Raw genomic sequence first — 24,020 nt, 5'->3', positions numbered from 1 at the left:
CCAAGGTGCTTGCCTATTGTCCTGTAGCCCATCCCAGCCTTCTGCAGGTCTACAATTTTGTCCCTAGTGTCCTTAGACAGCTCTTTAGTCTTGGCCATGGTGGAAAAGTTGCAGTTTGATTGATTGAGTGTGTGGACAGGTGTCTTTTATACAGGTAATGATTTCAAACGGGTACAATTAATACATGTAATGAGTGCAGAGTAGAAGGGCCTTTATAAAGAAAAACTAATAGGTCAGTGAGAGCCAGAATTCTTGCTGGTTGGTAAGTGATGAAATACTTATTTCAGGCAATAAAATGTAATTTAATTATTTAAAAATCATTTAGATTCTGTCTCTCACAGATGAAGTGTACCTACGATAAAAATTACAGACCTCTCCATTCTTTGTAGGTGGGAAAACTTGAAAAATCAGCAGTGTATCAAATTCTTACTTTCCCCACTGTATACTGCCGCTTCTAGCCCAGATAGGAGAGCTTATGAGCAGAGCTGTTAACTCACACAGCCGGCGCCATCAGCTGTCAGGCCACGCTCTTCAGAACCTGGAAGTGAACTGGAAACCCCTGTCGGACACAATGTGAACAGGAAAGCCATGAAGACGGGAGAGGCGCTATATAAACCCCTCAGCGAGCTCGGCAGCAGACGGAAGACAAGACAGTGGAGTAAAGTGAGCCATTTTCAAGAAACTGTCTACCACAACCCAGATGACAGAGCAACCTGAGGATACAGGGAGATCCATAATAAAGTCCATTCTGATGTGCTGCCAGGAAGCTGAAGGAACAGGAAGCAGAAAAAGATGCCCGAGGAGATACTTAGGGGTCTTGGTACAAGCACAGGAAGAGCAGGCTGAAACATACTCCAGAATATCTTTTCTCATCGTTGGTCACCAATAATGATGAGAAATGAGTTTAGTAGTCAGGGGTAGTGGATGTTTGTTGTTGATCGTGATCTGGTTGAGACCTCTATAATCGACACATGGTACAGCCTTATTCTTAACCAAAAAGAAGCCACCTCCCGCCAGCTAAGATGACTTCTGGATTAATCCCCTGGCCAGATTTTCTTTCACATATTCCGATTTGTCGATAGATTGCGAAAGGCAAATGGCATTCTCTAGATTTGTTTATTTTACAGTTTCTTGTCAGCCATTCTTAAAACTGCATGACCAATGTGACACATTTTTTCCAGTTGTATGTTATCTACCATTACTCTTCTATGGCGGTGGGGAGGTACTCATATTGACGTGCATTTTTCCCTAAAAGATGTTAACAAATTTGTCCTCTTTCCACTAAGCTCTCACCTTCTTGCTCTAGTTTGTTCTCTCTGTCTGCTGTAGTCAAATACATAATCTGGGACAGATAGTTCTCTAATAGCGCAATGTGCCAGCAAGGCCAAGTTCACACCACTTACTTGCATCTTATTAAAATGTACTTACTAAAAAAAAACAGCACCTGTCAATAGGATACAAAATTGTGATGTGACTAGGGCCTAATTCTTGACTATTCTGCTAAATGCACGGTGTTTGGGAATTGTTCTAATACTGATCATCTTGCATCAAGTGGAACAGATTTCCTTGTTATTGCATTTCTGTTGCTTTTACAGAATATATAATGATCAGGAATCCCGTTCCTAAGCAGAATGATCAGAGCGACTTGTTAGATTCTAAAAAGTTAGAAATTCAGATTTACCACAATACATACCAATAAAATTGTGTGATCACTTTTGATCATTTTTTCATACTAAGTAAATCTACTGATTTCTATTCCAGGCGTCAGATGCAATCAGCCATGATAAAAGATGGCCTCATCTTATGGCTTGTACAAGAACTCCAGGACACCGATCATCTCTCTGACTATACGGTGGAGTATTCTGTGGCTCTGCTCATGAACCTCTGCTTACGCAGTGCAGGTGCGTGACCATGTGTCTTCCAAAACTTTGTGCTAGAAATTTCATTTTCTATAGTCATGATTTTTTTGGGGGGTAGAGAAATGGCACACTGGTAAAAAGGATTTTGTTTAATGTTCTTGTTGCAATTTGTCTTATACAGGAAAGAAAATGTGTGGTGAAATTGCTGACCTGGTGCTCAAAGTGCTTTCTGACTTGCTAGGCCATGAGAATCATGAGGTTTGTATATTCCACCTATGCGATCTATACAGTTTCAGTTCTAATTAAAGAAGTTGTCCACTACTTGGACAACCCCTTCTCATACCCCACGCTTGGCCCCGTTAAAATAAAAAAGGTTATACTCACCTCCCATGCTGGCGCTGTTCCAGCGGTGTTTGCATTCGCTCTCGTGCAGTTGTTGTGACATGTGACCCCCGGTGCCCAATCAGTGCTGGCGTCACTGTCCCCGCCTTCAGACAAATCGAACATCAGGAGGAATACAGGACTGCAGCTTTTCTCTCACTTCTTCATGTTCGATTTGTCCGAAGGTGGGGCCAGTGGCGCCAGTTCTGATTGTCGCCAGGGTCACGTGTCACAACAACCACACGAGAGCCCCGGGGAGAGCAAGTGCTGACACTGCTGGAACAGTGCCGGGACGGGAAGTGAGTATAAGATTTTATGTTTTATCAGCGCCAAGTGTTTGTCTATTTGTGCTGTGTGCACATGTATTAGGCAATTTGTATTTTTCAAGATTTTATTATTGAACAACTACAGTGCTGTCAGTCATCATTGCTTTGCACTGCTAGAACAGGCTGCTATGTTTGTGTTCACACTTTGCAATATCGATTTTGAACCCTTCATAACCTCTTGTATATTGCCTGTTTTTATTTTGGAGTTTGTTACCCCTCTACACTTATGTCCTTCTAACTGACCCTTTTTGTTCCTATGCCTTCATCAATTCAGACCTGAATCTTATTTTATTACCTTTGTATTTAAAATGAATAAAATTCAGTTTTATATATTTTTCTAACTACATGGTTGTATGTCTCCGTATTTTTGTAGGAAACATAATAAAAATTAGAACAGTTGTTTTGTTTGTTTTTTTTCAATAGCTTTATCATTCGAATACAGAGGGTACATTTTTAACAGAGATGTTTGCCTCTATATACAAAAAAGGAATGACGCTTTTCTGGAAACCACCTTACTTGCATTTATCTTGGGGGTTGGGGTTGTAAGACTTTTCTAAAAAGCTGACTTATGATTTATGTATATTTATATAAAATTTGTTTTCAAGCCTGGTGAAAAAAAAAAAAGTTATCGTGATCTGAATGAATGGGAAACTTGTGGGTGGACAACAGAGCCTCTATAGCAGCTAATCTACAGATATTAATGCATTTCTTGTTTATACCCTACAGATTCGACCCTATGTGAATGGAGCTCTCTATAGCATCCTTGCTGTTCCCTCAGTACGAGAAGAAGGCAGAGCCATGGTGAGATACCACAATAAATGAATATATCCATGATGTTTAGTGTAGTATATGCACAATAATAGTTGGATAATACATCATGTCATTTTAGAAAAAAAGGTAAAAAATAGCTTATAGCCGCATATTGTCCGTCTTAATGGAGTAATTGAAAATATATCTACCATGTCAAATATTTCTGCTGTGCTCTAAACTACTGTATAGAAAGCACAATTTACAGATCTTTCTACATGCCCTACAGAACAATAATCTGAAGTCTATACACTTTTTTGGCAATATGACATGTAAGTGCTTGCTGTATTTTCTGTATTACTCAGCAAGAATATATAATTGACTATGCCTCACCGAATGGACACATCTATCTTTACTAATGATATAAGGGATGGATGGGTGTTTGAAATGGCTTTATTGTTGATTTAAAGGGGTTATACAGGATTAAGAAAAACATGACTTTCAGAAACGGCGCCTCACCTCTCTTTGGGCTGTGTTTGGTATTGCAGCTGTTTTATATTGCCCCTTAACCCGTTAATGCCCTATGATGGATATATTCGTCATGGAGCGTATGGAGTAGGCTCAGGAGCTGAGCCTGCTCCACACTCTGCAGGTGCTAGCTAAATTAAATAGCCGGCATCTGTGTCTTAACAGCCGCTGCCAGGGCTGAACTGCACCCGCTGATGTTAACCTTTTAGATAACTCTGTTGGTCTGCTGAAGGCCCCCGTTCCTGCCATCTTGATCCTCCAATGAAACGGAGTCATGAGCTGAATTTCATAGGACACGGTGGTTTAGACTATTTACTGAAATACTGTGATATTTCTGTATGTAGTCTAAGAAATCAGACAATCTCAGATTCATGTTCCCTAAAAGGACTTAAAAAAATAATTGTAAAAGATAATGAAAAATATACAAAATAGAATCACTCCCTTTTTCTCTTTATTAAAAATAACTGTAAAAAAAGCAGATTTGGCATTACCGTGTCCTTGAAAGTCTGATCTATCAAAATATAAAATTATTTAAACCGTATAGAGAAAAAAATCAAAACATCAGAATTGCACCTCCCAAAAAAATCCAATAAGAAGCTATCAAAGCTTTGGGTCTACTCCAAAATGGCATCATTAAAATCATCTGCTTGCTATGAAAAAAGAAAAACATTACAGTTCTTGGAAAATTGGTGCCAAAAACAACATTTTTTCTATACAATTGTCTGAAATTTTTTACACCCCTTAAATAAAAAATAAATACGGTAATAAAAGAAATTCATGCAAATTTGGTGTCAATGTAATTGCACTGACATGGACAATTATTTTTCCGGGTAATTTTTACCATCCAGTGAACGCTATGAAAAAAAGCAGGATTACATTTTTTTCACCATTTCATTCCACCTGTATTTTTGCCCATTTTATAATACATTGGATGGTAAAATTAACAATGTCATTCAAAACTACAACTTGTCCCACAAAAAATAAGCCCTCATATGGCTATATCGATGGTATATAAAAAAAATAAAAAAAAGTTATGACTTGTGGAAGAAGGGGAAAGAAAAAAATAAAGGTTGAAAAATGAAAAATAGCCTGGTCTTTTAAGGGGTTAAAGTGAAATAGAGACTGACCTGAAATACCTCACTTAAAGGGAGTCTGACATCCCTAAAATGCATTTTAAATGGGCTACATAGTGTTGTAGGTGACTGAGCCCCTATAGCAATCATACTGTAGTAGCACTGTACTGGTACAGTGCCTGAGAAAATAACTTTTAATTCATATTCCAATGAGGAGGCTTCGGTGCACCCTTACCATGGCCAAGAGTTTGGTGCACCGTTACATCTCATCATTTGGATATTGGGGCGCTTCCCTGCTTCTGTAATTCTTGTGTGTTTAAAAAATACACAGAAAATCCATTTAAAGTAATAAAAAGGTCTGAAAGAAAAGTAATTATTTACGGTAATTACGGTAATTAACAACATCACAGTTTGAAAGCCCAAAAAACTCTAAATACTGTGATAATGGTGTACCATACAAAAAAATAACACAGGAGCACATTTCACTTTGTAAATCAGCATTGTAGGGTGTAACTCTGGCCTTATTATGCAGTATTGCAAATTGATGCTGTGAGAACTGAAGCATTCTGTGAAAATTCCTTTACTTTTATCATTTTAAAGGGAATCTGTCAGCAGGTTTTTGCTATGTAATCTGAGGGCAGCGTGATGTAGGGACTGAAACCCTGATTCCAGCAATGGGCTGTGTGTTTCTGCTTCAATAAAATCATTGTTTTACCTGCAAAAGATTATCACTACAGGACAGTTGTCTCGTGCCTTCTCATCAAGAGAATGCCAAGAGTGTGCAAAGCAGTCATCAAAGCAAAAGGTGGCTACTTTGAAGAACCTAGAATATAAGACATATTTTCAGTTGTTTCACACTTTTTTGTTAAGTATATAATTCCACATGTGTTAATTCATAGTTTTGATGCCTTCAGTGTGAATGTACAATTTTCATAGTCATGAAAATACAGAAAAATCTTTAAATGAGGTGTGTCCAAACTTTTGGTCTGTACTGTATATATCCAGAAAGTTTATTGATTGTTTTTTAACATCCAGTACTTGTTTACCTATCAGACAAAGGGAGCTTCCATTTTTAGAAACGATAGTATCACTCCCTGATCAGTGAGGGCTTTATCTATTCATATAATACTTAGAGAAAGCAGACATCAATTGTTCTGCCAGTTAATAGAAAAATAAATATAAAGTATGTGTGTGTGTATTTTACATATATATATATATGAACCCTCAATAGACTGCGCATGCGCGACGCCCAGTCTGGCTCCAGACAGAATCACGCATCCAGCCGTTACAGGTAAGAGGAGTGTGTATGGCACTGGAGATCGCGGTATGCGTAGGCACTGATCTCCGGCGCTCTTTGGCGCCATTTTACTGAAGACACATTTACAGTGTGTCTTCAGCAAAATGGCGCCGGACAGCGCGGTCCTCCGGCAGAACAGGACACAGCAGCGCTGGAGCACAGAGAAGAAAGGTGAGTATAACTGTTTATTTTTTTGTATGTGTGTACAGCGTGAAAGGGATGAGGAGGCCATACACATCAGGATTGGGGGGGTGAGGGGGCCACACATACCAGGATTGGGGGGTGAGGGGCCCATGCATACCAGGATGAGGGATACCATACATACCAGGATAGGGATGAGGGATGGGGTACCATGCATACCAGAATAGGGATGAGGAGTACCACACATACCAGGATTGGGGATGAGGGGTGCCACGCATACCTGGTTTGTGGGTGAAGGGTGCCATGCATACCGGGATTGGGGAAGAGGGGTGCCATGCATACCGGGATTGGGGAAGAGGGGTGCCATGCATACCGGGATTGGGATGAGGAGTGCCATGCATACCAGGATTTGGATGAGGGGCCATGCATACCAGGATGGGGATGAGGGGTGCCATGCATACCAGGATGTGGGTGAGGGGCCCATGCATACCAGGATGAGGGATACCATACATACCAGGATAGGGATGAGGGATGGGGTACCATGCATACCAGAATAGGGATGAGGAGTACCACACATACCAGGATTGGGGATGAGGGGTGCCACGCATACCTGGTTTGTGGGTGAGGGGTGCCACACATACCAGGATTGGGGATGAGGGGTGCCATGCATACCAGGATTGGGGGTGAGGGGTGCCATGCATACCAGGATTGGGGGTGAGAGGTGCCATGCATGCCAGAGTTGGGGGTGAGGGGTGCCATGCATGCCAGGATTGGAGGTGAGGGGTGCCATGCATACCAGGATAGGGATGAGGGGTGGCTTGCATACCAGGATGGGGATGAGGGGTGCCATGCATACCAGGAGCACAAATACCAGGAGGGGGCAGCACATACCAGCATGGGAGACCATATACCAATAAAAATGCTCGCCACCCGGGATATATATATATATATACACAACCCCTGGCAAAAATTATGGAATCACCGGGCTCGGAGGATGTTCATTCAGATGTTTAATGTTGAAAAATGGCAACTTTAGGGCTTTAAGAAATGTGGTACTCAGTAAGGGTAATTTTTTTCAGACCAAGCAGAGGGAAAAAATTATGGAATCACTCAATTCTAAGGAAAAAATTATAGAATCATGAAAAACAAAAACACAAAAGAACACTCCAATACATCACTAGTATTTTGTTGCACCACCTTTGGCTTTAATAACAGCTTGCAGTCTCTGAGGAATGGACTTAATGAGTGACAAACAGTACTCTTCATCAATCTGGCTCCAACTTTCTCTGATTGCTGTTGCCAGATCAGCTTTGCAGGTTGGAGCCTTGGCATGGACCATTTTCTTCAACTTCCACCAAAGATTTTCAATTGGATTGAGATGCGGACTATTTGCAGGCCATTACATTGACCTTATGTTTCTTCTTTCAAGGAATGTTTTCAGTTTTTGCTCTATGGCAGGATGCATTATCATCTTGAAAAATGATTTCATCATCCCCAAACATCCTTTCAATTGATGGGATAAGAAAACTGTCCAAAATATCAATGTAAACTTGGGCATTTATTGAAGATGTAATGCAGCCATCTCCCCAGTGCCTTTACATGCAGCCCCATATCATCAATGACTGTGGAAATTTGCATGTTCTCTTCATGCAGTCATCTTTATAAATCTCATTGGAACGGCACCAAACAAAAGTTCCAGCATCATCACCTTGCCCAATGGAGATTCGCGATTCATCACTGAATATGACTTTCATCCAGTCATCCACAGTCCACGATTGCTTTTCCTTAGCCCATTGTAACCTTGTTTTTTTCTGTTTAGGTGTTAATGATGGCTTATGTTTAGCTTTTCTGTATGTAAATCCCATTTCCTTTAGGCAGTTTCTTACAGTTCAGTCACAGACATTGACTCCAGTTTCCTCCCATTCGTTCCTCATTTGTTTGTTGTGCATTTCCTGTTTTGGAGACATATTGCTTTAAGTTTCCGGTCTTGACGCTTTGATGTCTTCCTTGGTCTACCAGTATGCCTTTAACAACCTTCCCATGTTGTGTGTATTTGGTCCAGATTTTAGACATAGCTGACTGTGAACAACCAACATCTTTTGCAACATTGTGTGATGATTTACCTTCTTTTAAGAGTTTGATAATCCTCTCCTTTGTTTCAATTGACATCTCTGGTGTTGGAGCCATGATTCATTTCAGTCCACTCGGTGCAACAGCTCTCCAAGGTGTGATCACTCCTTTTTAGATGCAGACTAATGAGCAGATCTAATTTGATGCAGGTGTTAGTTTTGGAAATGAAAATTGACAGGGTGATTCCATAATTTTTTCCTCAGAAATGAGTGATTCCATAATTTTTTCCCTCTGCTTGGTCTGCAAAAAGTGTACCCTTACTGAGTACCACATTTTTTAGCTTGATTTCTTTTAGTGTTTCATAAAGCCCTAAAGTTGCCATTTGAAATGACTTTAGTTTTGTGCCATGTCTGTGATCTGCGTTTTTTTCAACATTAAACATCTGAATGAACATCCTCCGGGCCCGGTGATTCCATAATTTTTGCCAGGGGTTGTATATATATTAATACAACAGAAGGAGAACCACCGAATGTCGGGTCCAAGAATCAATTAGACAATAAATGCATAAAAAACCTCTATTAAATGCATGGTTACAGTGGCAATACAAGCACAAGATTGTCCGCAATCAGGATTATAAATACAAGAATGATATGTAAACAACAGACATGATATAAATGGACCAAAATAAATTATTGCACAACAAAGTGCTGCAGGTATGTCAAAGCCGATGTATAAAAGAATAACACCAGGTAAAGAGATGATGACAATGCACAGAGCTTGCATAATTCATACAATGAAATAAACAAATTAGAAGGTGCTATATTAATACGTATAAACACAATATCGCCAGGCACCATGTGCAAACATCTGCTACCAATGATGATATATGTGTGTCCACCTACATAAGTACCCAAAAAGGTTGAAAATGTAGGTATATAATGTCCTCACAGTACGGAGGGGACGCAGGGATGGGAAAACTATACCTGAACAATGGGTCGCAGATGTTTGTACATGGTGCCTGGCGACATTGTATTTATAATCCTGATTGCGGAGAATCTTGTGCTTGTATTGCCACTATAACCATCCATTTAATAAAGGTTTTTTATGCATTTATTGTCTAATTGATACTTGGACGCGACATTCGGTGGTTCTCCTTCTGTTGTGTTCTTATCCGAATGGTCTGCCGTTTACTGTTGTCCATATAGCACACAATCCTCATTCCACGGGCTTTCATATTGACCATTGGGTCTCTTTTGAAATCCCCTACATATGTAGCTATCCTTAGTGTGTTTTGTATTATAGAAATAATGTATACAGTTGAAACCAGAAGTTTACATACACTATATAAAAAGACACATATGCATGTTTTTCTCAATATCTGACATGAAATCAGAATAAACCTTTTCCGTTTTAGGTCAATTAGGATTAGCATATTTTTTAATATTTCCCAAATGCCAGAATAATGAGAAAGAGAGAATGTTTAAGGCATTTTTATTACTTACTGCAAAGTCAAAAGTTTACATAAATTTCATTAGTATTTGGTACCATTGTCCTTAAACTGAATGACTTGGGTAAAACGTTTGGGATATCCTTCCACAAGCTTCTCACAATAGTTGGTCGGAATTTGGGCCCATTCCTCCTGACAAAACTGGTGTAACTAATCCAGGTTTGTAGGTCTTCTTGCTTGCACCTGCCTTTTCAGCTTTGCCCATAAATTTTCAATAGGATTGAGATCAGGGCTTTGTGATGGCCACTCCAAAACATTGACTTTGTTATCCTTAAGCCATTTTGTTACCATTTTGGCAGTATGTTTCGGGTCATTGTCCATTTGGAAGACCCATTTCCGCCCAAACTTTAACTTCATGACTGATGTCTTGAGATGTTGCTTAAGTATTGCCACATAATCTTCTTTTCGCATAATGCCATCTATTTTCTGAAGTGCACCGGTTCCTTCTGCAGCAAAACAACCCCACAACATGATGCTGCCACCACCGTGTTTCACAGTTGGGATTGTGTTCTTAGGCTTCCAAGCTTCTCCCTATTTCATCCATCGTTACGATGGTCATTATGCCCAAAAAGTTCAATTTTAGTTTCATCAGACTACAGGACATGTCTCCAAAAATAAAGGTCTTTGTTCCTGTGTGCATTTGCAAACATTAATCTGGCTTTTTTATGTTTCTTTTGGAGTAATGGCTTCTTCCTAGCAGAGTGGCCTTTCAGCCCATGTTGATACAGTACTCGTTTCATTGTGGATATTGACACAATCTTACCAGTTTCTGCCATCATTTTCGCAAGGTCTTTTGCTTTTGTCCTTGGGTTGATATGCACACGTCGGACCAAAGCACGTTCATCTCTGGGACACAGAACCTGTCTCCTTCCTGAGCGGTATGATGGCTGGACATTCCCACCTGTCACCAGTTTTTTCCCATATAAAATAGGGCCAGCACCTGTAAGCCCTATGTGACAGCATTCTAGAATGCGGTCTACATGTCTCCAATCCGCTCTCCATAAAAAAAAATAGCTTCTATTATACTCACGGGGCAGTCAAGAGACATATTTTTATGTTATCAATTGGAAAACACTGACATTTAAAACTGCCATAAAAATTAAAGTTGTCCGAAACTTCTGATTATGGCGGGATTTGCTGACCATCTAAACCACTTTCAGAGGTGACTGGCCTCTCCTCTCTCTATTGAAAGCACATAAGAACTTCTTGTATATGGGTAATTCGGGATAACTGTCTGCTTAACTACAGATAGCTAAAGTTCTGTTTTAATGAAATGTTTGGGGTTTTACATGTTTGATCTGATTGTAAATCTTTTGTTGCTTTTCTAGGGGATGCAGGAGCTCCTGCGATGTTTTATTAAAGAAGGAAACCGAGATATGAACCGTCAGATTGAGTTCATCGTACGGCAACTCAATTCAGGTATTTGACATCTCCTGTAGAAGGTTTAAAAAGAATCCATCTGGAGACGAATGAGTCAATGCATCCTCTTTATATAGGATTTGGTCTTCCACACATAATTACAATTCAAAAACACACTTTCTTTCCCCTTTCATCTCCCCCTGATATGTTTTGGATGTTCAGGGTTTGTGAGACAGTGACATTATTGAAAGTGCAGCCTGCCCTATAAGGCCTCATATGTGACAAGACTTGAGCATTTGTAGGGCACTAGCTAATCATCTTCATGAGTCGGGGGGCCATCCTTTCACTGATATTATTGATTGATATCTTTACCTACAAAATAGATTCTATGACATCAATCGACATGTGTTCATCCATTGCAGATCCGCAGTTAGAAGTGTTGTAGAGAAAGGGAAAAAATATTTATTCTGATCAGTATTTCACATTTTTTTGTACCAGAAGAGAAATTTGATGAAGCTCCAGATTCTGATGATGATGAAGAAGTGGAAGATGAAGAGGTTAGTGCATTCAGATGATCCTATGAACGTCTTCCTATGACAGTGTAGTAACAGTATTTAGGTTTTTCAGTGTCACAATCTCACCACCTATTTTAGTAAATGGCAATTGTGCGTCAGAACATGGAGCAGATAGGTGGGGCTGCTCTGTGTACGACTTGTCCTACCAATTGTGCAATAGATGTATGACATCAAAACTAATAATGTACAGAATATAAAACTAAACCATGCCAAAGACATAAAAATGTATAAAATGACACTGGACAAGGATGAGACAAAAGAGGGGGGGGGGGGGGGCTGATAATAGCACAACATATATAGGTATATGTATAGTCTAGTTCAGGCACGGGCTACATCTAAATACAGTCAATACAAGGTTAGACAAATTGTTAAGTTCCCAAAACAACTTATAATTACCCGAGTGGTGGTGTACTGAGGATCAAAGAGCCACCCATGACCTGAGGCACATTTCACATATTGCTTCATCCAGTGGAGGTGTTGTGAAACTCGCATCCTTTGTTAGGTGAGCCCTTTCTATACTCTCATCATAGTATGTACGAAATTAGTTCCTGATCAGGATGACGTTTGTTTTACTATGACCTTACAGTCAGTATTTACTATGTTCCTTATTGCCTTATTTGACTTTTCCATTTAAAGTGATTCCTTTTCTTGTACATTTTGCTACTTCCTATCACCCGCCAATTCTTCACGTGTGTATTTTGCCCCTTTCTATTGTTCTTTAACCCCTTTACCCCCGAGGGCTGTTTGGACATTAAAGACTAGGCCAATTTTTACAATTCTGACCAATGTCACTTTATGAGATAATAACTCTGGAACGCTTCAACGGATCCCACTAATTCTGAGACTATTGTTTTGTGACATATTGTACTTCATGATAGTGGAAAAAGTTATTTGATATGACTGGCATTTATTTATGAAAAAATCGGAAATTTGGCAAAAATTTTGAAAATTTTGCAATTTTCAAACTTTGACTTTTCATGCCCTTAAATCAGAGAGATATGTCACACAAAATAGTTAATAAATAACATTTCCCACATGTCTACTTTACATCAGCACAATTTTGGAACCAAAACTTTTTTTTGTTAGGAAGTTATAAAAGTGTTAAAAGTAGACCAGCGATTTCTCATTTTTTCCAACAAAATTTACAAAACCATATTTTTAGGGACCACATCATATTTGAAGTGAATTTAAGGGTCCTTTATTAAAGAAAATACCCAAAAGTGACACCATTCTTAAAACTGCACCCCTCAAGGTGCGCAAAACCACATTAAAGAAGTTTATAAACCCTTCAGGTGCTTCACAGGAATTTTTGGAATGTGGAAGAAAACAATGAACATTTAACTTTTTTTCACTAAAATGTTACTTTAGACCCATTTTTTTTTATTTTCACAAGGGTAACAGGAGAAAATAGAAAAAAAAAAATTGTTGTGCAATTTCTCCTGAGTGCGCCGATACCCCATATGTGGGGAAAAAACACTGTTTGGGTGCACGGCAGGGCTCGGAAGGGAAGGAACACCATTTGATTTTTTTAATGTAAATTTTGCTTGAATAATTACCGGACGCCATGTCGCGTTTTGAGGGCCCCTGATGTGCCTAAACAGTGGAAACCCCCCACAAGTGACACCACTTTAGAAACTACACCCCTCAGGGAACCTATCTAGATATGTGGTGAGCATCTTGAACCCCCAGGTGCTTTACAGAAGTTTATAAATCATGTTTTTCCCCAAAAAAAATGTTTTTTAGCCCCAAATTTTTTATTTTCAAAAGGGGTAACAGGAGGAAATGAACCACAAAATTTGTTGTCCGATTTCTCCTGAGCACGCAGACACCCCATATTTTGGAAAAAAATATTTTTAAACGCAGACTTTGATGGAATGGTCTGCGGGTGTCATATTGCATTTGGAGAGCCCCTGATGTGCCTAAACCGTGGAAAACCCCCACAAGTGACCCCATTTTGGAAACTATACCCCTCAAGGAATTTATTTAGATGTGTGGTGAGCACCTTGAATCCACAGGTGCTTCACATAATTTTTAATAAAAAAACATTTTTTCCCACAAGGATAGCAGGAGAAAATGGACCCCAAAATTTGTTGTGCAATTTTTCCTAAGTACGCCGAAAACTACTTTTGATGCATAGTGCAAAGGTCAGAAGGAAAGAAGCACCATATTGGAGTTCATATTTTGCTGGACTGGTTTGAGGGTGCCATGTCACATTGGCAGAGCCCCTGAGGTGTCAGACCAGCAGACCCCCCATAAGAGATCCAATTTTACATACTACACCTCTCAATTAATTAGTCTAGGGGGTGCAGTGAGCATATTGACACCACAGGTTGATCACAGAATTTTATACCATTGGGCAGTGAAAAAAAAAATTATTTAATTTTTACCACCAAAATTTTGTTTTATCCCCAGATTTTACATTTTCACACTGGAAAATGGGTAAAAATGGCTCCAAAATTTGTCCCACAATTTCTGCTGATTGTAAAAATACCCCATATGTGGTTGTACAGTACTGCTTAGCCATACAGCAAGACTCGGGAGGAGTAACAGAGCGCTATTTGCCTCCTGGAGCGAAGATTTTTCTAGAATAGTATGCGGACTCCATACACAGAGCCCCTAAATGCTAGAATAGCAGAATCCCCCCTCAAGTGACCCCATTTTGGAACCTATACCCCTTTGGGAATTCATCTACAGGTGTAGTGACGATTTTGATTCCATGGGTCTTTTCCGGAAACAAGCAGCAGTGGATGTTGCTGAGTAAAAATTGCAAACTGCCGTTGTAGTGACCAACAAGTTGTAGTGACCAGTACGTTGTGCCCAGCTCATGCTTCTGGAGACATGCACCTGTGAATTAGGCAGGCTCTCATCTCTAACTGCGGTTTAGACACACACTGGAGCTCAGAAGGGAGTGGGGCATTTGGATTTGGGAGTGCAGAATTTTCTCAATTTCTTTTGGCTTTAATTGAAACGCAGCAAATCCGCAGGTATAAATATTATACCTGCGGTTCAATTCAAGTCAATGGGTGCGAATTCACAGCGGAAACGCCCGCACAATGGTCATGCTGCAGTTTTTACCGCAATGGTAATCTTGAGTGGAAATTTCCGCATCATGTGCACAGCACATCAGGATTACCATTGCTATAGCTGGCAGACCTATTAACAAGCGTTTTCACTGCAGAAAAACCGCCGCGGAAACACAGTAAAAACGCTTCTTGTGCACATAGCCTTAATCCTGTCCCTGTCTTATGCTATCTATGACGACAGGTCAACTGTTAGGTTAAATGTATACCGACATGGAATTAAGAGATTCTAATAATACAGTTTCTACATTTTCACTTATTTCTGAAGATGTCGTTTTTTTTTTTTTTTTACTAATAAACAATCAAGTGTGACAATAAATCCAGGCTATTTAGACAATAGTTTGCAAAAAAATCATTATACTAATCCTCAAGTCAGAAATAATTTTTTTTTTTTAAACCATGCTCCTAAATGTTATACGTTTGCACTTGTGTGACCTGTTGTAAGATGTTCATACATTAACATAAAAAAATCATAATAGAAAAGCAAACCTTCCTGTATTGAATTAAAGAGAATATAACATGGATAAAGACATTTAAAAACTGACCGTCATATTAACAATTTAGGAATTGTGTTATGTACAGTTGGGTCTGCAAGTATTTGGACAGTGACAGAATTTTCAAATTTTAGCCTCTTTACACCATAATTTGATTGAAGTGTTGAGTTTAAGCTTTAATTTAACCCAAACTTGTCAGCAGGATTTAGCCCTATAAACTAAAGGCATGGCTATAATGGCGCTGTGATGCTGATTAATATGATACCTGATGTGAAGGGATCCACTCAGTGGTTGTTTACTACCTGCCTTATGAAGTGTTCAGAAGATAACGTCGTGTGAGCTTCGGGGTGGGACGTTCGGGCAAGGTCGTCTTCTCCTCCGACCCCACACTCCCCCCGCGCCAGCCTCCTCTGTTTTTAGTTTATACAGCTAAATCCTGATGACATGTTTTCTTTAAGATGTTTAACAAAATTATTTAATTAAATGTTTAGGACTTACAGCCATTTTTTATGTAGACACTCTATTTTCACACCCTTAAACGGGTTTTCTGAAGTTCTTAAATGGTTAAAATTGCAAAATGCTTGTAAAAATTATCAACTTTTCAATATACCTCTTATTAAAAATTATCTCTGTTCTCAACGGATGGATTTTTAATTTTTTAGTTTACTGCTTCTTTGCCTAGGTTACCAGCCTCCCTGCAGTCTTAGAGTGGCTGGTTACCTAGGCAAGGAGCGCACCGTTTGCAGTCTGTATGCTTAGAAACTGTAAGTGGCGCTCTTAAGCTGTCCGATTCACTGGATCTGGCCAGCTCCTGAACATAACCAATTATAATACTTTAAAGGACTTGTTCAGGATATTTTATTTTCATGTAATTTAAGCTGTTGAAAATGGCAAACTCAGTAATACTCCCATTTCCCTGCTCCAGTGCTGCCTCTCTGCTATCGCTCTGGTCTTTGTTGATTGGATGCAGTGGTGACTTAATGACTACGGCACACAGGGTTACTGCAGCCGATCATTGGGCTCAGTGGCTCTGCCAATGCAGATGGCACAAGCTCCTGAGCGCCCGATTCACCGCTCCAACAAAGGTTAGAGCAGCGGCAGAGAGGCAATGCTGGTGCGGGGAAGGTGTATATAGCGGAACTTATTTTCCACAGTTGCGATCCTATAAAGAATTAAGAATCTCCAGGAACCTGGCAACGGCCCTAAACTGTGTACAGCGCAGTGCTGTTCTGATCCTTACACTGAGTATATGCAGCACATGGCAGAGCGGGTAGCAGCTGAGCAGTGGAGGTGTTGGACCCCCACTAATCTGATATCAAATTGTATTGAGTAACCCATTTAACCATATTTATTTGTTCCTGCTTCCTTAGATGTAAACCATAGCTGCTCTTTAACATAGAAAAATATGTTGACTACTATTAACATATTTTGCAAGGGTTTTTTTTTTAAATAAAAGAAGGATTACTTATTATTCTTGTACTATATTTCACCAATATTGTGAACAAATATCATTCTGCTTTAATACTTCCGGCTCTTATAGGTTCTTCATTACAAACTAATGTGATTTATTTTTCTCATTGTATCAACCCCTTTCATTACTATAGCTAATGGATTTTTCCTTCTGCTGTTCTTCAGTCTAACTTTTTTGTTTCAGGAAGAACAAGATGTTCTTGAAGCTGACTTAGACAAAGATGAAGTTGTTCAGCCGCAGGCTGGAGAACTTACAGGGGAAAAGCTTCTGACTACGGAGTACCTTGGAGTATGTATCATCATCTGCAGTACTAGAACTTGTTTAACCTCCGTACACATCTAAAAGGTGAAAGGTGTATTCTCCTCTCCCAAGGTGATATGCCTAGGATTAGGACTTCTGGGACACCTACAAATACAAAGTGCGAAGGGCCCATGGCACTGATTGTTGCCAGCTAGGGTACCCCGTGGAATTGGTGCGAAGCACTTCACAGGACCCATCCATCGGCCATGTTGGTAATCAGTGGTCACTGGAGGGGAGCACCGAGAACCACCTCCTGGTGTCCACAGCTCTTCTTTACGTTATCCAGCCTGGAGTGACATCTTTGTTATAGCATAATGTGCACCAGGCTGGCTAATCAACGAAGAGCCGTGGATGCCATCAGGTAGGAGGTGGTTCTCACGACTCCCGTCCAACAACCACATATTACCAATGTGGCCACTGGACTGGGTCCTGCAAATCAATCTGCACCAATTCTAGTACCTTGTGCAGTGAATGAGTGGGGCAGCACTATGCAGGGCATATAACAGGAAAGGGATGCAGGAGACCCCAACGATAAAGTGATAGCATATCATAGGGTCATCCCTTTATCAGATGGACCTATGCCTTTAAAGGACATAATCGCCATACTAAACAATGAATTGTAGAGCCCTTACAAGTTGCAGTATGGTAGTGACTTCATCATACAGGGTTTAAGGGTTGTTGTCAGGGTTGTTTTTAGCAGTAAGAAGGATGAGTTTAGGGAGGGCAGTGCACTTAGAAACAAGGAACCATTAAGGCGGGGGGTGTTCAGGTCAGAGAATGGATAAGTTAGTAAGGGGCTATAAGGGGTAGCAAGGACAGTGTTGGGGAAGGAAATACGGTAGTGGGCTTTATGTGAGGGGCAATAGACTGTCATTTTGGTGGGAAAATAGAGGGGCTGAGCCTGGAAGGGTAATAGAAAAAGGCAGTGAGGGACAGCTAGATTTGCTTCAAATGTTTCCACCTACTCATTCAGATAAGATATCCTGTTAAAAAAAATGAATTAGGGAAATCAAAAATGTATTAAGTTTGTTGATATTTGAAGTGGAATATCTCAACACTTCAGCTAGCAGGTTTACCCTGTATATCTGTTAACACCTGTTACGTGGTCAGTTGTTGTCCAGTCATTGGTACAATCTAGTACAATTGCTAATTGCTTCAAAGAAGTTGAAATGATTCATTTTGACATCTTTTTATCTTCCCTCTAATCTCAATGCACTTAATAATTTACAATTTTTACACTTAGTATTTCTTAGTATTTCTTTTTTGTTTCCTCATCAACGGAAACTGGGTTTCAATATGGCATAAAATTGTGATATGCTCTAATGGCATCTATATAATTCTGCACTCCAGAAATCCAAAATTGGATTCCATTAATGCAGATGTATAATTCAGAGAAAATGAGCATTAACATTTATCATTTGTAATGTGAGACCATTAATGTACATCAAACCATGAAAAAAGATCTAACGCTTAGCATAATATACCGTAACTATCTTAGAAGGGAATCTGTCACCAGGTTTTTTCTACCCCATCTGGGAGCAGCATGATGTAGGGGCAAGACCCTGATTCCAGCAATGTGTCACTTACAGGACTGTGTGCTACATTTTTTTTTTTAGAAAATCCCTGTTTTATCTGCTGTAGATCTACCAGTTCTCTGAATGCTGAGTTCTGTGTAACTCCGCCCACATCTCTGATTGACATATTTCTGCCTATGCACAGTGTACACAGAAAGCTGCCAATCAGTGGTGGGTGCGATGCTATACAGAGCTCATGAATATGGAGGACTGCATGGCACCAGGTTTACTAGTCCTCTAGTGATGATAAAACAGTGATTTTATCAAAACTACAGCAGGCAGCCCAGTAAGTGACACATCGCTGGAATCAGGGTCTCTGTTTCTACTTTATGCTGCTCTTCAATTATGTGGCAAAAACCTGATTCCTTTTAAAAATAAATAACAGAGACTTATATAAATGAGATAAATTGTGTTCATTCATTTGCTAAAAGATTAATAACCCTTTAAGAAAAATGATTTATAAGTTTATCTTTGTCTGCAGATCATGACACATACACTAAAGGTAAAGAAGAGAATTTTTCCTGGTATACTGCAGAGCATTGACGAGCCACTCCAGAGACCAGTGACCCCCAGCAGTCACAGGATTGTGCAGACAGGGTACGTACCTGGTGTCTGACAGTAACCTGGACAATTGGAGGAACAAATGAATTTGTATGACTGGTAGAAATGTAGTTACATGACTATGCAGAATTCTGTAACACAGAACACAGGAACAGTTTTCAAAAGACTTGTAAAGCTATCAGGTTTGCTAACAGCCAGTGTACTTACAATCATATACTGTTATTTTATAATGGACATGCACATCAGACTCAACTCTTTACTGTTTATTCTTTCTTCATGACAATTTACGTTTTGCCTTTTTACTAGGTCAGACAACACAACCTCACAAGTAAATCCTTCCAACTCGTTCAGAATCCAGAAATTGTCATCAAGACCCCACACACGAAGTGGAAGCCGCCCTGGCACTGCTGATTTTTCTGCCTCATCAACATGTAAGCACATTATATAATTATGTCGAACCTACACTTTTTTTTTTTCTTCAAAGCCAATTAAAACCCTTCAGATTTTGAGAGCAGCATAATTTAGGGGCTTTATACACTGATTCCAGCAACTTGTCATTTACTGGGCTGCATGTTGCAGATTTTATTAAAATCACTGCTTTATCTGCTGCAGATCTACCAGCTGTGCTCTGTATAATCCCCGTCCTCACTATTTATTTACAGATTTTCTGTACACTGTGCATAGGCAGAAAGCTGCCAATCAGTGGTGGGGTGGCGTTATACAAAGCTCATGAAAATGGAGGACTACATGGCAGCAGGTTTATGTGTTCTCTAGTGATAATTACGTGAGAACTATGATTTTATAAAAAATACAGCAAGCAGCCCAGTAAGTGACAGATCACTGGAACTAGGGTCTCTGTCACTACATTATCCTGATCTCAGATTAGGTGGCAAGAACGTGGTGACAAATTCCATTTAAGGCTTTCTGTTGATTTATGTAGATCTCCCTTTTGCATTGGTACAGTATGTCTCTACCAGAGCACAAACTTTGGGATATTGTATGCTGTAGGATTTGCTTGTCTTGCTCTGTAATACTGGGCATGCAGACCTCAAGTTCAATGTGGAGCTAAATCCTGTCACATAGAGCTTAGCCCAGTACATGGTTGGGTCTATACAAGCCACATTATAACTTTATTTTGGAACACTTTGGGAGTAGTTTACAGCAGTATTTAGGTTACTTTGTGCATTATGTGGTCATCTATGTACTCTTTAGAAACCTCTTTGTCCTTCACATGACCTTGCAGCTGGTGGTATTCACATGCAGATGTTCAAAGAAATATACTCTGTCCAAATCTTCTCCAGACCAACCCGGAAAGAAGATATACTTCCTGTTTGACAGGAAACTAACAGTGCGTTGTTGCTGGAGCTGTATCTATCTCTACAAAGATCACGCATCTTCCTGCAACACAGCTGAACCATTTCTCCTCCCCAAACCCCCTCCCTATATAAATGTTAATTTTTGACGTTGCATAATAAGAATATTGGTGTATCACAATATGTGTTTGGGAAATAAAAGCTAGGCATATGTCAGAAAGCACTTTAGCTAAACTTGTTATCAAATACTATTGGATCACAACATCCCGTATAACTTGTCTCCCAGAACAGGACTACACATTTATGTTTTTTTCCATCTTCCTAATTTTAGCCATTGACACTGAATCATCTCGGCTTTTTTCGCCAAGCGCTCGGTCTGATCACCGGGGACCTGTGTCTCCCTCTTCACCTCGAATTTTGGATTTGAGTTCAGACAAAAGCAATGGACACGGCAACAGGTGACTTTCCAGTACGGCTTGAGATTGTGTCGTTTACTGCTTGGCTTTTATTCCCACTCCACTTCATTAGCCAGATAAAGGCATCTACACAACATCCTTGACCATGACAGAGAGCTGGAAAGGATTTTGCTATTGTTCACCAAGGCATGAGTGAGAAAATGTTTGTGTGATTAATGCAGAAGGCAGTGAACCTAAACCAATAGTTGTAAAAAAAACAATTATCCCACTTATTATTTATTACCTGAATGCTTCTGGCCGGATACAGTATTAACACATCCTTGTTTTCTTGGCCTTTTATATTCTTTCCTTGTACAGCAGAAGTTGGCACTCACGAAGTCCGGAAATAGCGAATACCAGCCCACGCAAGGCTAAGACCCCTACTATTGCACCACAGTTTTCCCAGTCTGGACCACAACAAAGTCGTCCCAGTTCTGCAGGATCCTCTACTCACAGCAGACAAAGTAAGAATTCCCAGAACTGATCTGTAAGATTTATATTAGCAGTTCACAGATCAGTACCAGTATTGATCTATATTTTATGGAATGAGAGGAGAAAACGAGTTATATAAATATAGAGGTATATACCGTATGGTATACCAATATATTGGAAGTTACATAGCCATCGTAAATGTTGATATTTACAGGTCATAGTACTTTGTCTGTAATGTAATTTACTGTGTATCCTGTTCATCTGGGTCATAATCCATGGACATATGTTTCCGACCTAACTGTTCTACTTGGCACAGTATAAAGAGGATATTATGAAAAGAATGTTGGGCTGGCTGGTAATAAACTTTCCCCAAAACAATACTGGGTAGAATACATTGAGCACAACATGTTTGACAAATTCCAACATTTCAAGAACAATGCTACATAAAAAAACATTCTGGCTGTTGTGTTCATTGTGTTCAGATGTGTCTGGTACATCAGTTTCATTGCTATTCTTTTCTTTACTAATCAATAACTAATACTTATGTCTAAATAAAAAAATCGCAAGTCTTCACAGTGTCTAAAATTGTGCACTGACTCCATGTATGAGACCATATCTGTGGACCAAGTAATGGCTCTGCGTTGTGTATTTCTTGACACTCACAGAATTTGGTAAATAAATCTTATATTTAGTCAAAATTATTTTAGAAGTATAATAAATGCAATTGGATAGTTATTGAAAGAGAGAATCTTGTAGAGCAGTGGTCCCCAATCTGTAACTCGGGAGACACATGTGGCTCGTGGTCCCATGAATTGTGGCTGGCGGCTGTCTACCAGCTTTGTGCATTAGCTCCAGCTCTAGCAAACCGGTAAGAAAGAGTACATCTCAAAATGGTGAATTTTGTGAGTAGCCCTGCACAGAAGAGCAGATCTGGATGCACTTATACTGGTCTCATGGGTTTAGAGACAATTTAAGTATGGTAAGCTGGAGACCAGATGATACTACCTGTCAGAGGAGGTGCTTGAAGCTGGATGCAATAGTGTGTTCGGAGTGCTCGATGGGAGAATACTGAATGGAGATATTGTTGGAACCTCTAGATCTTGGTATACTGCTTCTGTGTAATTTCTGTGGAAAAACTTTGGTTACCATTATACCCGTAATGGGGTCTTTGGTTGCCACTACTGTGAGGGGGGGCGGGAGCTGGATGTGGTTTGCGACCCTCTCTCAGACCTAGATGTGGATTTCAAGTTCAGAAAGGTTGGGGATCACTGGTATAGAGACTTCAACTCCATGTTACATCAAAGGTATCTCAATTAGATGCTTGACATTTTCAATATTTTGAAGACTCACAAAATCTTTATTGTTGTTTTTTATCTTGCAGGTAGCCAGTCCTACAGAAAGTAGACGTAAGCCTCACAATGGGATCTCCGCGACCTTCTTGGAATGAAATCAGAGAGATAAGAGCTTAAAGAGGAGCTGTCATCAGTAAATGACCTGTTCTTTAAATCGGGTTTTTGTGCTACGTTTTTTTTTTTTCTTCATTTTTGGAAATGATTTTATTCCTATCAGATGTATATATACGTATGTATAATAAGCTATCCTGAAAAGAAGGACAGGAAGTGTGAGTCCTATTGGCTACTGTAAGAATGTTCAATAATATATATATATATATATATATATATATATATATATATATATATATATATATATATATATATATATATATATATATATAATTAAATATTCCCCTCTCTTTCTGGATAACCTTTGCAAATGCTTATTAGATGCTTCAATACAAAAGATAGGGTCAGAATGTTCATTGCAACTAATGTTCATGTGTTGTTTCCTGAAACATTGACAAAACAATTACATTTAACACAAAACCTGATTTTAAACAATAGGCCATTTTCTGATGATAGCTTCCCTTTAACTCACCTGTATCAGATCTACATATTGTGACCACTTCTCATATCTCCGCTTTCTGGGCCTTTTCTGAGTTATGTACTTGGTATGTGGAGAAACAATATTGGGCTTCACAGCACCTAAAATTAGATTTTCTGTACCTTTGGTACACTACTATTATTTTACACATGCTACATAATTTTATAATTTCACTGTTTGATGTTGATTTGGGGGAAAAAAAAATCTTTATTAATTTCAGATATTGATGTGTACATTTTTTTCTAGATGAAGGTTCAAACATGAGACTCAATTGTTACAAATTAGTATATTTTACATATTTATTTATTTATGTGAAGTGTTGGATGTTAAAAGCTTGGATACAATTTAAATTTGTATAAAGTTCACATAAAAATTTATATTAAAACCTGCTTTTTCACAATTAGTTGAATTGCATGTTAAGAATGCTTAAAAGTGTTAAGCAATATATTGTCTTTACTGAATCACTTTGTTACTCTTTATACAAAAGTTGACTTTTTGATATATTCAGTATACTTGTAATATATAAAATGAAAATT

General features: G+C 39.2%; 1 protein-coding gene across 3 annotated transcripts in view; it reads left to right on the top strand.

Annotated features, from left to right (window-relative positions):
- ARMC9 (armadillo repeat containing 9) overlaps window positions 1-23,230 on the top strand; it is a 246,026-nt gene extending 222,796 nt beyond the window's left edge. For 2 of the 3 annotated variants that reach the window (XM_073675277.1, XM_073675276.1), the window contains exons 15-25: window positions 1,762-1,901; window positions 2,041-2,117; window positions 3,293-3,367; window positions 11,258-11,348; window positions 11,787-11,845; window positions 17,092-17,196; window positions 19,264-19,379; window positions 19,650-19,774; window positions 20,988-21,114; window positions 21,430-21,575; window positions 22,925-23,230. In XM_073675277.1, the coding sequence (XP_073531378.1) occupies window positions 1,762-1,901; window positions 2,041-2,117; window positions 3,293-3,367; window positions 11,258-11,348; window positions 11,787-11,845; window positions 17,092-17,196; window positions 19,264-19,379; window positions 19,650-19,774; window positions 20,988-21,114; window positions 21,430-21,575; window positions 22,925-22,947 (1,084 nt within the window). In that variant the 3' untranslated portion in view covers window positions 22,948-23,230. The remainder of the gene's footprint in view (window positions 1-1,761; window positions 1,902-2,040; window positions 2,118-3,292; window positions 3,368-11,257; window positions 11,349-11,786; window positions 11,846-17,091; window positions 17,197-19,263; window positions 19,380-19,649; window positions 19,775-20,987; window positions 21,115-21,429; window positions 21,576-22,924) is intronic. The other variant, XM_073675278.1, reaches the window with a different exon arrangement.
- Window positions 23,231-24,020: the final 790 nt, after the last annotated feature.

The sequence above is a fragment of the Phyllobates terribilis genome, unplaced genomic scaffold, assembly GCF_046119375.1.
Source record: "Phyllobates terribilis strain yellow unplaced genomic scaffold, ASM4611937v1 Scaffold_3__8_contigs__length_932513732, whole genome shotgun sequence".
Taxonomy (NCBI): Eukaryota; Metazoa; Chordata; class Amphibia; order Anura; family Dendrobatidae; genus Phyllobates; species Phyllobates terribilis.
The sequence above is the reverse complement of the archived record's forward strand: the minus strand, read 5'-3'. Positions and strand labels throughout refer to the sequence as shown.